This window comes from Nilaparvata lugens, unplaced genomic scaffold (assembly GCF_014356525.2).
Source record: "Nilaparvata lugens isolate BPH unplaced genomic scaffold, ASM1435652v1 scaffold6616, whole genome shotgun sequence".
Classification (NCBI taxonomy): domain Eukaryota; kingdom Metazoa; phylum Arthropoda; class Insecta; order Hemiptera; family Delphacidae; genus Nilaparvata; species Nilaparvata lugens.
This window is the reverse complement of record NW_024092366.1, coordinates 1-16,195: the sequence shown is the minus strand read 5'-3', so window position 1 is coordinate 16,195 and position 16,195 is coordinate 1. Positions and strand designations below refer to the sequence as shown.

The 16,195-nt window shown below is 32.8% G+C and overlaps 1 protein-coding gene across 1 annotated transcript; it reads right to left on the bottom strand.

Annotated features, from left to right (window-relative positions):
- Positions 1-759: 759 nt before the first annotated feature.
- On the bottom strand, positions 760-8,967 carry LOC111047859 (ubiquitin-fold modifier-conjugating enzyme 1). Its single transcript, XM_039445316.1, has 4 exons — positions 8,728-8,967; positions 3,951-4,082; positions 2,389-2,556; positions 760-1,159 (listed from the first exon to the last, which is right to left on the bottom strand). The coding sequence occupies exons 1-4, from the start codon at positions 8,845-8,847 to the stop codon at positions 1,124-1,126; spliced, it is 456 nt and encodes a 151-aa protein (XP_039301250.1). The 5' UTR covers positions 8,848-8,967; the 3' UTR covers positions 760-1,123.
- Positions 8,968-16,195: the final 7,228 nt, after the last annotated feature.

Genomic DNA, 16,195 nt, shown 5'->3' with positions numbered 1-16,195 from the left:
CTCTCTCGGGTTCTATGAGTTGTCATATTTTCTAGTGCATCTTGTCAAATTTAAAGTTTTCTCTACTTCTGATGAAATCAATCCAGCATGAGAAATGACGAAACAATAACTTCTGCTGGGTTTATCTATTGTTTCCAATTTTAAATGAAAACAACTTGATATTGTCTTATTTCTAAGATATATTTCTTATACTTTGGTAAAATATTTAAAAAAAATAACTTAGTAGTGATTGAACCACCCAAGAATAGAGAGCATTGGAATCCAGCCCAGCAGTGTCAACATAGATTTCATTCTCATGAATAGATCCAAGATTTTTGAAAACTTTAATTTTGATAAGAAAATCTCAAATTTCCCAAATAAGAATCAAAAGTGGTATTTTTCAAAGAACTATTTTTTTTTTCATTCTCATATATTATTTTATTCCCATATTTTTATTTTTCATTATCAATGAATATTTAAAACTTGGGCTATGTTTAGATAATGAGAAGAAATTCATGAAGAAATAGGAATGAAATCTACGACCTGAGAATGATACTTATCGGAATTGCAGAGTCTAACCAACTGCTTAAAACAGTAATGAACATAAAAACACTTCACTCACATGGACTACTTTTTAACAAATTAATAAAAAACAATATAAAAATCTTGTAGTACCCTTTATGTTTTATTTTTTACAAGTTTTTTATATTGTTTTTTTTTAGTAATGAACATGTCCACTAACTTGTCTCTTGTCTGGTTCAGCTTGACAAACAAATTTGATTTGATGCTGCATCAAATACGTATTTATTATACTGTACAATACACATTGCAAACAACCTGACATGAGATAACAAAACAACTTTGATAAAAAATATAGGTATAGGCCTATGTGATAGGTACCTTAATAAAAACACTCTCACTACATCACTTTCAGGTTCTTAACTTTTTGTAAAGGTTGTGTAAGTATTACTATATTTACAAAGAAATAACAATAGTTTTCCTGTGTGTCGTTTCTGATCGTTGAACAGAAATTGTGTTGGATTTTGATTGGTGGAATGAAATCTTTTCGTAATTGTCCAGCAACGTGCTAGCTTGAGCTTGTTCTTCTTCGGTCTTTTCTTTGTAAACCACATTCCTTTCTCGATTAAGTCGGAATCTCAACTGCTAGCCACGGTCCCAGCTGAAAAAATTAACGATAATAATCAATAAACAATTATCAAAACGATAACGTTTTGAGTTCGATTATCTCCTACTATATGGCTAAAGGGAGGAATTGGCTAAATGTAATGTTTGACGCAACTGAACTACTGAACTGATTAACATGAAATTTGGATAAAAAAGTTTTAATTTTACCGAGGATAGTTATAATATATTCATAATCATAACATATTATGCTTATTTCCATTAATCTATAATGATAACAGCTGAAAATTTGAAAATTATTGGTGAACAAGAATTCCATAAAATGGCGATTTTGCAATGCATCACGAGATTGTGTCATGACCTGTATTTATAGACCTTGCTATCAGCTAACTGCAGTAGCGATTCAATTTGTGTAACTCAAAGTTAGTTTGAAAAAGTAAGATTATAAACATATGGCTGCCGTTTTAACTGAGATAGCTAGAGTTAGCGGACTCAAACCTGCGCTATCTGCTATCTCGTCTGTTAATTTTTTTCTAACGTACCACTATAGCATTGAGTTAACACAGACTTAGCAAATAGCTGGAGTTAGCGAATAGCTCGACTTAGCCAGCTAACTCCAACATTGTGAATACCCCTAATAATGAAAAATAATAACCTTGGTTTATTGATAGGAATATAATTGTAAAAGTGGTTGATCAAAATATCAAAATATTTTTAAAAATTCTTTCAAATTTCCAAATTCGAAATCCTTTTGTACATCTATAACTCTAGTGGCCGGTTTCATCAAGCTCGGTCAAGACATGTGATGAAAATAATGTATTGATCAAATGGTCAAATAAGATGTGTGGTGATACAACGTGTGCGATGGAACATACGAGTATTATTCCTCGTATTATGACCACTATGGCGATAGTTACTATCTATAATTCCAATGCACATTTTTTAAATTATTGTACCCGGCTTGATCATGACCGAGCTTGGTGAAATCAGGCATATATATTTTATCTTATAAAGAATGAGAAGCAGGGTATGCGACTTGGTTGTCTATTGATTGTAATTATTTATTTATACATAATTTTTACAAAGAAGCACTGTTCGGGAGAGAAAAACTTAGGATACTCCTTGTACTATCTCTCTCCCAAATTTTAAAAGTTCGAAATAGGGTTATGATATGATATGATCAATTACTTTGGATTATAAATAAGTCAGACCTTTTTCTTTCATGTTTTATACGAATTACAATGAATAACCTTATAGCATACTTACTCCTAGAGCCATTGCATGGGCGATACCGAATTTTGGCACGTTTCTAGCCCAGAGAGGTTTGAAATGATCAGACAAGCAAATTTTTCCACCTCTGTACATCTTTGCTGTTTTTCCATCGAGTTCTGGTATTGCTATTTCTGGTGCTGTGCCGGGAAATGTGACTGGTATCTGCGAAAAACACATAATATGTAAAAATGGGCTCTGAGGAATACAGATTGAGCTTATAATAGCAAGAAATTTAAATTACTCAACAATTTGAGTTCTTACAGCAACTGCTTCAGCCTACGGCGACCGGACCCTTATAAAAACTGCCGGTGTTTGTGATGCACACATTGCAAATCAGCTCTGATAATGAATGATACTGACTATGTTGTAGACACAGAATTTGCGTTTAATCCTGTTTCTGAGCAGGACGTGGTAAGGTGTGTGACCGCACTAGGAGGTGGTTCGGCGCCTGGTTACGACCAGATCTTGGCCTGTCTTCTTAAAGATAATATCCATATAATCCTTGAACCACTCCTTCATTAAAATAGATCTGAGTATGACCAATGGAGTTTTTCCTGATATTTATAAGATTGCCAAAGTTTTTCCACTTTATAAATCAGGCTGTTTTTCAGATAAAAATAATTATAGACCGATTTAGGTTATACTTCTTTTGAATCACTCTGTATGGATAAATACTTCAATACAGAATATACAGAGAGACTATACAGTTTTCTCTAATTCAATTTTCAATACAATCATGGGGAGTTTCCAAGGTAGGAGAAGAATGATTACATTGAATGCACGTATGTGCGAGTACACGCTAAATAAAGACTGTCCAAGCTCGCAGATGGGAAACAAAATCTGGAAAAAGCCAGAGGATCACTCACACAGAATTGCTGGTGGCGTTCAGTGTGAGCAGTTACTGGCAAGTCACGACGTGTTTCTATGGCTATTTCCAGATTTTGCTTCTCATATGACTTGCAGAACGTCAGTGGTCGCCCTTATGGCTCCCTAGACTATAAACAGTTGGTTTTGACAATGCTCTTTCAATATTTATTAATTTCAAAACTTTCTCAACGTGTTTTATGTTATTATATACTGTTAAATAGTATATAATAACATAATACATGGAGGAGATTCCAAAAATACATACTGCAAATTTATTGTTAGAATTTATCATTTTTATGGGATAAAATAATCTACTCATGAATGGAATGAATATACCTTCTTTATTTGACTCATTTTTTGACATCTAGTTAGAATGAAAAGATAATGAGAGTTTAAATCAGAAGATGGAATATAAAATAGGAAGATAATACCTATACTTTGAAATTAGTCAACGTTCATTCTGTCATCCTCAAACTGTTCAAGGACTCAAACTGTTCAAGATTGTCTAGAGGACAGTCACAGCGAGGATTACATGAGCTGCCAACCTTGGAAAACGAAAATTCCCAAAGCTACATACAAAAGTTACAATTGTGCGGCAATTTGCCGCGGGCGCGACTACTCGCGTGTTAAAAAAAAGTTTTTATGTTTATTATCAACCTATAATTCTCAAGAGAAATGAATAGACTTACATCAAATTCGATGTCGAATTCGTACTTGAGCATGTTTTGAATGAACCAGCATTTGCCGAACCAGCGAGTGCCTTCTTTGTTTGACTCCAATCTGAACCAGTCATTATCAGCTGCCTTGTTGTTCTGCACATACTGCAAAACAAAATAATAGTCATTGAAAATGAGCTCAACAATAGGTCAATTGAATAAAACCAGGCAATTGCTGGTTTCAAGTAATTTTCAAGCAAATGCTAGGATTCGAGTCAGCTGTATAATCCTATTGGTACAGCTTGAGCCAATGACTAGTTGCCAGTCACTAGATTCTAGTTTTTATTCAATCGACCCATTTTAAAGTATGATTATGGTAACGTATAAATTTGACAACCCCATAATTATTACCAATGGCCAATCAAAGCTTGAACTGAATTTAATCAGCAGGTGGCTTAAAATCATAATGAACTGCATTATAACAAACGAGACGTGATATTTGAAATTTGAAATTCATTTGAAAAAAATTCATACATTACAAAAATTTGAAATGGACAAGTCTAACAGAAACACAATTTCTTAAACTGAGAAATAACATAAAATAGAACTTGACCAATCATGAAAACTTGAGATAAAAGTAGAATTTTTTAGGCGCTACCAGCAAAAGAAAAAAACATATTGCCCGCTGGTGGGAGTATTTGTATGAATAAATAAAAACAATAACTTGAAAAAGTATCAAACTAGAAAGAATAAATATAGTAAATATATAGATAGCTTTAAAACGATGAAGAACAAAATTGAATGAGAAAAAAAAACAACAAATCAAATTGACATTACCACCATTCTGCTCTCAGTGAAAAAAAAAGAACATCTCCTCAATCCAACTATCAATCATTCTATCTCGGATTTTTAATTCAAAATCAAATGGTAAAATATTTATAAATCTAGTGCTCATATACATGATCTGTCTTCTTATAAAGCTCAACCTAGAATCATTAATAATATATTTCAAAGATGTGTCAGGTCTCAAGTTATAGAACGGTTTATCAGTTCTGATAAATGTTTCTTTTTTTAACAATATGTTTAAGAAGTCTTTGAAATAAAGTTGCCTTATTGTCATTACATTGAATACAACAAAGAGGGATTGACTTGAATATAACCTAAGTTTTTTTTTAAATTGTCTTAATTATGTACTTTTGAATTAAACATAAATTAAGAAGGTGAGTATCATACGCTCCACCCCATACAACTAAATCTTATTAAATTAAAGACTGTACAAAAGCGTAGTATATCATCCTAAGACTTTCCAAGTTAAAAATGTTGTTAATTTTGTAAAATATATATAGTTTGCATATTTTAGTTTATTGCAAAGGAAAGTTATGTGTGGATTCCACCTTAAATATTCATCTATTATTACACCCAGATATTTAATTTTATTAACTTTTTCAATAGATGGGCAGTCACAGGTAAGAGTGTCTGTACAGTTCAAATGCAGCTTCATTCTAAATTCTGCATTAGATTGGCCTCCTGAATTTGCAGCAAAATTTATGAATTTGGTTTTAGATATATTAAGACTAAGGGTATTTGAGTCCAACCATTTTTTGACTATATTCATGTCATCCTCAGCAACTTTAAACATCCGTCCAACTCTCGTGCGAAAAAATGATGGCTGTATCATCAGCAAAAAAAAACTATTCTACTATTATCAAGACTGATTTTAAGGAGATCATTTACAAACAAAACAAATGAAGAATAATAAAAAAAAGCAAGAATGACAAAAGATAAGAAGATTCCTTTCAGTAGAACATTTCAAATATTATAAACCAGACGAATTATAAATTCTCCAAAACCTTCTAAAGAAGGTTTGACTGGAGGAGTCGAGTTTTACATTATATTAAAAAAAACCATAGAAATAGTACATTGATACAATCAATCTTGATACAATCAAAATTAATTGATACATTGATAATAATTCATTTAATTGTATTGTGTAGCAATAAAATAATAAAACAAAGGGATTTCAGTTGTTGCTTATCACAAACAATAATACACAAGAAAAAATATATATAAAAAAAGAAAGAATTTATGAAAATCATTCAAATTCACTCAAATTATTTAACAGAAAGTGTTTCATCTTATTCTTAACAATTGAAATTCTATCCAGACCAATTAAATCATCTGGCAACTCATTGAAAATAGTTGGTACAACATAAATAAGTTCACATTTACCATGATAATTATTGTATTCGGGCACAATAAACCTCTTATAAGCAGCACCTTGTCTTCGCTCATGCAAAATTCTACTTGACATTTTAAAGTTATTAGAAAAATAATTATTTAATAAGATATCATATCTGAAAAGCTCGTTACAGGAAGAATGCTATATTTTTTAAACAAATTTGGCTTAGGGTAACTCTCTTGTTTTGAATGAACTATTTTCAGCAAGGAATTTTGTAATCTCTTAACTCTATCAATTTCATAGCCACTTGCATTACCCCAAACATTGACACCGTATCTTACTACGGATTCAGCTAGGGCTTTATAAACAACTAACAATGTCTTCTTTGAGACAGATCGCTGTAAGTTATATAAACCAAATAGACATGAGCGAAGACGCTGGCATACACTATCAATGTGAGGACCCCACTTTAAACAATCATCAATGAAAATACCTAGATACTTTTGAATTGTAACTTGTTTGACCTTTTCATTACAAGTACAAGGAGTTCCAAAGTTATTCTCATGTAGACAATTTAAGGAATGCATAGTAATATTAGTGGACTTTGAGGTTTGACGTGGCGGTCTCATATGCATACAAGTGGTTTTTTTAAAATTCAAAGTCAAGCCATTATCATGGATCCATCTTTGCATTCTATCAAAGTCTCTTTGTAGCAATATTCTTGCTTCATCAAAACTTGTGTGGCTGGCTACCATAACTGTGTCATCAGCATACTGAAATATCTTAGTTTCCTTTGAAACACCAACCATTGTGATTACTGACACCAGATAAAGCAATGGTCCAAGATTGGAACCTTGTGGCACACCAGAGGTGACAAATTCATGGCGACTGTAGGATTTTCCTACTTTAACAGTAACCTTTCGGTTATTCAAATAATCTATTAACCAGTTAATACTCGTCTTGACAAACCAATTTCACTCTTTTATTATTATTAATAAAAATCCTTTTTTATCCTTTTTATTATTATTAATAATAATAATAATAATAATAATACTGAGGGTGATGCCCACATAAGCTCTTAGGCTTGTGCGTGGGTAATGAGTGAGAGGGATGATGATGAGAGATGACAACTACTTTTTAGGTAGTCGGGACCGACGACTTATCGTCTCCTCCGAAAGACGGGGTGGCTGTATCTATTTGATTGTGCTATGGTCAATTTTTGCCCCGTTCGAGATTCGAACTCGGGTTCTCCTGATTATTAGACCGGCGTGTTATCACTTACTCCAACGAGCCACACAAAGAAAATAAATACTTAGTTAATTCATTTGAAGACCTTGCTCTTAAATCCAAATGACAATAGAAAATAAGCAAGATAGCGTTACAAACAAGTTATCATTAAAACATTATTCATAATTAGGCCTAGTTCTCAAGTAACTTTTCACAATTTCATCAAATTCACTAATATTGCTTCACTCTTTCAGCCTATTGAAGTGGCGTTGTGCTGAACGCTGGTACTAGAGAAAACTTCTATACTAGATTGTTTATTCTATGGCTGGTACTACCATACCCGCAATCTATGGAGGTGCATCCTAAGGATTTCGAGTTTATTAATGTTTGGTTGTTATGTATTGAACTTTTTTAGTTATTGCATATTAATAGTTTAATCGATGCCTAATTGTGTGTTAAAGCACATCAGTCCTAGTAACCATTTTTTTCCAAAAGGCAGGGAGGAAGGAAGTAATTGACTACTGTTAAAATACCTAGCCTATTAAAGAGGGGCTTACATTGTGCATGATTTTGGCTTGCAGTTACCTATGATTCGAGCAGCGAGTTATTGCAGATTTTTTATGTCCACAACCTCCTGTATAGAAGATATGGCAGATCATATAAGTAGCAGATGATCTGGATATAGAGAAAATTCTGAGAGTGATTGCCACATGATTTAGGTTACATCAGAGACAAGAATAATATAGTTATCTTACTTATCCTTCATCTATGGTTATATATACATTACTACATAGCACTCGGCACATTAGATTTGTGGCATGTTCCTAGTACTTTCTTTGAATTGGCAAATGTCTAGGATTTTTTTCACTGACAGTCGAGGCTTTGACAATTTGTCAATCAGTTTTAGAACGCCTTCCGCTGAAACCAACCTGAAAATAGGAGATTTTATCATTTATAGATAATCTCTCTTCTTTTTTCCATAAAGGATCGCACAGTAAATATACGCTTAGATATGAGCATAGCAAGTTAAACCTACCTTGTGTGAGACTTTATATACCGAACTGAGAGCCCAGCCATCGACATTGTCATGAATTCACGGCATGCATAGCCTGACTTTCAACACTGGATGCATACCCACTAAAATGTCTAGTGTTCCTCAAAAGTAAAATTGGCATCTACACAGACAATATTATTGCTTTATTCTACTCATGTTATGATATAACCTAACTCACCATAAATTACAATTTATTAATATACAACAATTCTGACCAAATTTATATAGAGAGGGGGTCTGGTACAATATAGTCTAACGTATTTTCTCGATACTTGATAGAACTAGAAAAACAAATTATAGAGGCAAAAAATACATTCAATATGGTAAGCCTATGTTTTTACTGAGATTACCTGAATCAAAGCTTGATACTCCTCTTTTAGTCGTTTTGGCCATAAATCTTTATCCCTAGGTCCAGCTTTTGTTTTGAGAAGAGGAATGGAGCTGAGTGTCTTCTTAGAAGAATCATCCATTTTTCTCAAATAAAAGCAATAAGCACATGAGCAAAAAGTTTACAAGAGAAGTAGTACAGATACTACAGAACCTAAAAATTAAAATCTGTCACAGAGTGAACACGCAGACGACGTCATTTTGTGACAGCTGATTCTTTATTTCACGACCAACTAAATAGTGGAAGCTCCACGTCAATCTTTTCATCGCCACATAATTTGGCGGGTAACTAAAAAACATTTAAAACTTTTTGAGGTTATGTTGTGATCAATCAATGTAGATTCATGTTGTAAATATTCATTTTCAGTTACCAGTTATAATGTTTAAAATTGCGTGATTTGAACTGTTTTCATACATGTGTACATATAAAATTATATTAAAGTAGAGTTCTTCTGAATGAATTATAGTATTCAATCAATACTAATGTTTAAAAGTTGATAAGTTATAACGATTTTAGTGTTTTGGCATGATAATATTTCATCAACAAAAATCTTACCATCTATATATGTTCAAGTAGATTATATTCATCAATCTGTTAAGCTATATCCACGCACTCTTTGAAAATGGATAAATCTTTGAAGTTTTCTGTCAATCCTCGTGTATTTTACGGTGAGACTGTACAGAGTTCAGCTTCCAGTTTGAAAGTTGCTAAGGAATCATCAACACAACCTGTTCCATACAAATTACGAAAACTGCTTGGCCCATCTTCAATTTGGAAAGTTTTTAAAAAACAGGCAGACGTTTTATCATTTGTCAATTCAAAAAAGTGTGAGCTAATGAGTTTTGTGTTTCAACAAAATACTGGTGAGAGACTCTTTTTGGCTGCCCATCCAAGCTGGTTGTGGTATCATGATTCGAATAAAAATTTAGATTCTAGAAGTTCTTATGAAATCATTCAAGAATTGACAGTTTGCAAACTATATTTTGATATAGAGTACAACAAAGACATTAATCCTTTCCATAATGGTGTCGAAATGTTGGAGATTTTTTTAAAAATTGTAAGTTTTTATATAAATAAACACTGGGGTATAAACTGCAATCGAAAAAATATTCTTGACATGGACTCCAGCACTAATAAAAAATTTAGTCGACATCTTATATTCCAGTTACCAAATGCAGTTTTTCGAGATAATTACAATGCGGGAAATTTTGTAAAATATGTTTGCAAAAACATACTAACGTTCATAAACAGCATAAATGAAGATGAAAGTGCACTACAAGCCTGTGAACTTGGTAAGTTTATAGCCGAATGCAATATCCAAAAACATCAGATGACAAATTTAATTGTCACCTACTCAAACGGTAAAACTGGTATATTCTGCGATCAGGGTGTTTATACAAGAAATAGACATTTCAGACTCTTCAAATCATCAAAGATAGGGAAACGAACTCCTCTAGTCTTGAGTGAACAAAACGAGTACAAATCGGAATGCATTGAGGAAGAGGTCTTCATGGATTCTCTCATAACCTTTATTACTAATGATAGTGACAGACTAAAGGTTCTTGAATTTCAAAGTGATGGCATAGAAGTCAACAGAGGATTGAAGGGGGAAAATATTCAGAAACATGTTGACAACGTGAAAGCTTCCCCATTTCCTAAGATTGATAGATTTATTGAATCTGCAGCCAGTCCCGGACGTATATGGCGTTCCCTTTATTTCCAAGCGCGAAATCTAATAGTTTATGATATACTTGGAAACAGATTTTGTGGGAATATTGGTAGACAGCATAAAAGGAACAACATTAAGATAATAGTTGATCTGTCAAATACCTGTTATTACCAAAAGTGTTATGATCCTGACTGTGTTGGTTACAAATCTATACCAGTGCCATTGCCATATGAAGTTCAGTTCCATATAGATGATGATCTTGATTGTGATTTGTCTCTCTTGGATCAATCAGAATGTAGCTTCACGGGTGAAGTTAATGACTATGGTTCTTTGTTCGATGATAATGATGAAGAGCTATCAGAGATTTTGGACACTATAGAAGACATTCCAGTTGAAAGTTTTTCAGATAATTTCTAATAAAGTAGACATCTTTCTGTTATCATATACCAAAGTCTATAAATAATAAAAATGTTAATGTACTCAGATTTTGTGAAATTTATGTTTTGAAATTATTTATTTCTCTTCCAATCATCTCAGTGAGTTTATTTATTTATTCCATACAAACATAGAAAAGTGCACAGGAAAATTTCAGTACGAGCCTTGATGACTTATCTGATAGTATAAAAGAACAATAAAAAAGAAAAATTCTAAGAAGTTTAAAAAAGTTCCTAGTATTTTCAAATTTCAAGACATGGGAATCCTCTAATTTAAAGTTAATTGATCATTTGAATGTATTTACAAAACCTCCATAGATCAATATAGGTAGCCTAATAGAAAGTCAAGTCTTACTTTTAAATAACTTATCAAAACTTCTGTTCTAATTAGATGTCATTGGATCCATAGTAAATAGTAAATTTCTTCCCGCAAGGGACTCCCCACCAACAAAAGCTATACGAATTTACTTTTTTATTGGATCCATAAATCTAAGGAAGAAGTTTTATAATGAAACATCACTTATATAAGTCAAACATTTATTAAATTGGATGAGTTTTATCAAATTATTTTAATTATCTCAACATAACCAACGATATGCCAGGTACAGAAGTATTTTCCACCACTTGGAAATGGACAGCATTATATTAAATTTGGGTATCCCGAACGATCTTGTTTTCACTCTGTAACAAGCGCTTCTTCAAGCTCACATGCTGCGCCTATTTTTGTCAATAATCAATAAACTTTGGCGCTTGTTTTAACGCTCATCCACAGTTATAGCCTACAGTACTAGAATAGTAACTATTGCTTGTGAAAGACAAGCTCGTATGACCATTATGGCAGTATGATATTCCAGTGGACTTTCAAGCAGCGTGAAAACAAGCTGCGTTTTCGCGTGGAAAAATACCCGTGTGGCCTGAGAATAAGTAAGTTGGCTATCAATACACCGGAAAACTAGATTTAAATAATTTTCCATCAAATAGCAGTAGGCTACATAATAATGTTATTAATAATAACTTGAGTAAAAATAATTACAACAGTAACAGGCCTACTATAATAACGGTCGCCACCAAAATTAATTCTGCAATCCACTTTGGGCTGTAGCTGTTTTAAAAATTGGTTTGGAACCTATATCACATTATCTTCTGGGTTCAATGTAAAACATGATTTTTTCGTGAGTATCCAAACGAGATTTAATGATTCCATGTAAACAGTAAATGCATACAGTAAATGAAAAATTAAATTAAGGACCATTAATGCACAATTACATTCAACACTAATCTATTATAACATGAAGTTATATAGTCTCATTTATCATAATGTGCATCTTTTTAAATTTTTAAACTAGCATCTGAACAATCTCCATTAAAAAATATGAGATGGTACATGGCCATATGGATAAATATTTGCTACTATATTTCCATGTAAAGGGCTTATAGTAGTACCAATATTAAAGATGAATGTTATATCTGACAGTGGCTATTTCAGCTCTTAGAATGAATAAGGACTATAAAAAAACAATATTTTCCAAGAAGTGTTATCATTGAAGATGTTTCTTTGCTTCTTAACTAAAATGACATTTATTGTGCAGCCCTTTTATGATTGAAGGTTTGTTTGCTTTGATTGTTAATAAACTTCTAAGAATAAGTCTTACAAGTTTATTCAAATTACTGTATCAATTTGAGTTTTCATTAGTAAAACTAATAACCATTAGTTCTCAACTATGACAAAACAATTATAAAAACTAATAATTCAAGTAAACACTTTCAACAATATCTGTAGTCAGGTAACCACATCACAAATGTATTCTTTAGCTGCAGTTGGCAAGGATAATGATGAGGGTTAAATGAATCTATAGATTCATGTTGGTTCTAAACCACCGGGTTTAGACTCATAAATTAGACTCTTCAAACTCATAAATCATATCCAGGGAATAAGTCGGCTCTTGAAGTCCAACGGGAGTAGCAGCAGCGCATTGCCTCAACTATCTGAGTGATATATATATATATTATATATATATTATATATATATATATATATATATATAGTCTAGACAAATGGTCGTTTTTCAGGAAACAGTCCCGAAAGAATTTTTCTCGACGGTTCTATAATTATGTTTTTGGGGCGCTGAATTCGAATCTAAAATTTTCTGACACGCCAGAGGGCGGCTTCACCCCCAAAACTCCCAAAAACCAAGAAAATTTAAGATTTTTTCAATTCTCCCATTCAATCTCGAAAACTTGCTTTTCTCAAGAAAAATCATTCTTGACAAATTTGAAGAGAATATAATTTCCAATAAATTGAGTGGTCGCGCAGGACTCTACCATTTTGGTTCCGGAGCTAAGAATTTTCAAAAAAGGGATATTTTTTAAGGGTTTTTCAAAATTATGCAAACTCACCACTTTCACCCTATGCAACTGAATCTGCTTCTAGAAATGATGAAAAACACCAATGATGAAACACGAAACACCAATCGCAAGTTCTATCATGTATCATACTCGATTTAGAGACTCTTGAATAACAGTAAAATCGCAAAAAAATGAGAAAATAAAAATCATAATTTTTTCAATTAGCTGTAATTTTTGAACAGTATTGATATCAGAAAAATGATTCATGGGAGTGAAAAGTGGAGAAAATTCTCTACTATTTAGACTACTTTTCGGATTTTTTACCTCAAGTGTTTCACAAGACATGTAACTTTGAATATGTAAATATTGGTCACTTAATTGGTCACAGTAGTCTAGTTGAAAGTCACTTTTCAGAAACTAGTCCCGAAAACTTCTTTTTAACGGTCTTTATGTATTTTGGGGCGCTGAATTCGAATCTGGAATTGTTTGACACATCAGAGGGCGGCTTCACCCCCAAAACCCCAAAAATTTAGATTTTTTTTCAAATTTTTCATTTAATCACAAAAACCTCGAGTTTTTCGAGAAAAATCATTCCTGGCAAAATTTAAGAGGATAAATTTCCAACAAATTGAGTGGTAACGCAGGACTCTACCATTTTTAGTTCCGGAGCTACGAATTTTCAAAAAATTGATTTTTTCATAATTATGTGAATCTACCACTTTTACCCTATACAACTTGAAAAAAATATAGGAGTCCTGCGTGACCGCACTCATTTCATTGGGAATTTTATTTTCTTTAATTTTGTCAAGAATGATTTTTCTCGAGAAACTCAAGGTTCTCGAGATTAAATGGAAAAATTGAATAATGTCCAAAATCTTGTGGGTTTTGGGGGTGAAGCCGCCCCTGGCATGTCAGCGAATTTCAGATTCGAATTCAGCGCCTCAAAATACTATAGAACCGTCAAGAAAAATTCGTTCAGAGCTGTTTCCTGAAAAACGACCATTTAACTGGACTATAGAGGGGGGGGGGTTGGAGGGGTATTTCCACCCCCGAAAATCTCGTTTTTTCAAATGCACATTTAATAGATGTTAAATGAACTTCATAATATAATATGAGCCGGACTATGTTTTTTTGGTTAGGAAGGCTTGAAAGAAAAGGTATTACAATTAAAAATTCATATTTTTGCTGTAGGACATGATTTTCTATTAATTTCTGGGTGTATTCCCCCTCCCTCCTCTACTAAATTCGAAAATTCCTAAGGAATCCTGTTCAGAATTAATTGTTCCTTCACGTGATGTGTGGTTTTTCATCATTACTAGGAAACGATTCAAGTTGTATAGGGTGAAAGTGGTGGGTTTGCATCATTTTGAAAAACCTATGACAAATAGCCTAAAATACATATAGAACTGTCGAGAAAAATTCTTTCGGGGCTGTTTCCTGAAAAACGACCATTTGACTGAACTAATACGGTACAGCTAAACTAAATAATAACAACTAAACTAACTAATAGCTAAACTGAACTGAAATCAGCGCAACCACGGAGCCAATAACAACTTTCCAATTAACATAATATACGGTATCAATTTTATAAATTTATTTATTATTTTCACAAGAAAGCACTGACAGGTATTCCAGGCAACGAATGCTCAAAAAAGGTATAGAGGGAAAAGTTTGGTATACGTTTAGTTTGGTAAAAGTTTAGTACACAATTTTTTGACCCCGCAGCTCTTTTAAAGATAGTATAAGGAGGTAAACATATCAAAAGTCCTTTCACTCCTACTCCCATTTGCTAAGTGCTAAGAGGGTGGGGGTGGTTTGAAAGTACCATATTTTGTTTTTTTGCACATATCTCGAACAATATGCGTCTCTCGGAAATTTTCGGAGATCATAAACGGTTTCGAGTTTTCCATAGGAGTTTTCTTTAAACATTCAGTATATCATTGGCTATGCTCTAATATGCGTTTTTTTCGCGATTTATGCCAAAATAGACAAGTTATCGAATTAAAAAAAATGTTCCTCTTTTATTTATGAACGATATGGGGAATAAATGTTTTGGTTTGCAAAGATACATTTTTTGAATTTAAAAAAAAGTTTATTAATATTGTAATATGGGGAATATTGAGAGGTTTGAATTGTAGTTTTTGTGCCTCTCTTTCAGGTTGTTGAACTGGTCAAAATTGAACTAAATTTTTCCAATATGAACTCTAGTGAACCTTGTTTTTAATTGTTAAAGAATTTATTCATGCCCAAACTAAGCACCTAAATTTCGTGTTGCCATAAAAGATTTGCTAACTTGCTTCTTATCCATCCAAATTATTGCAGTCTTCTAGCATTTCCGTAGTACTGGCTTGGATTTCGTAATGAAATCAATGCAAACGTATTTAGAAATGTATTTGAACCGTGCGACCCCACGACGTTTTAACCTGAAATTAGGCCGGGCGTTCCACGTGTTTTCTTGAAAATTGGAAAATTTGAGTGGAAGAGCGGCAGTTCTAAACGAGTCGTCACCGCGAGAAGATGTAGTCACAGAACAAGTCTCGGCCTCTAAATTAGGCTTCGGCCTATTTAGATGGAAAATATCCTTGATTTTATTTTGTATAGATTAGAAGCATGTAGTCTGAAAAATAGTACCGTAGTTAAAATGTAAACGTGAGTGATTGTGAGTGCCGATTTATTTGTTAAATGTTCGATTCCATGGTGAGTGCCAAAATTATTTTATAAGCTCGAATAGATTGACCAGATAAATTGACCGAGGCCCTAAATTTATTGTAGAGTGAGTTAGCAAATTCTTTTCTAAATATCAATTATGAATCATTGCGATACAGTCTCAATTTGAGAAATATTATTTGGAATTATTTTTTTAATGTAATTTCGAAACAAGTAATTGAATAAATAACCGGAGTGGTTACAGAGAAGATAACAACATTTCAACATGACCGATAATTGTATGTTTGAATACAACAATAAATCAATATCAGTAGC

Bases quoted from the DNA above. Each gene is read 5' to 3' on its own strand.
- LOC111047859 (XM_039445316.1), bottom strand. From the start codon at position 8,847: ATGGATGATTCTTCTAAGAAGACACTCAGCTCCATTCCTCTTCTCAAA. The intron at 2,557-3,950 runs GTAAGTCTATTC...TGTTTTTCGCAG, and splicing joins AATTCGACATCGAATTTGAT to ATACCAGTCACATTTCCCGG. The intron at 1,160-2,388 runs GTAAGTATGCTA...TAATTTTTTCAG, and splicing joins CCCATGCAATGGCTCTAGGA to CTGGGACCGTGGCTAGCAGT.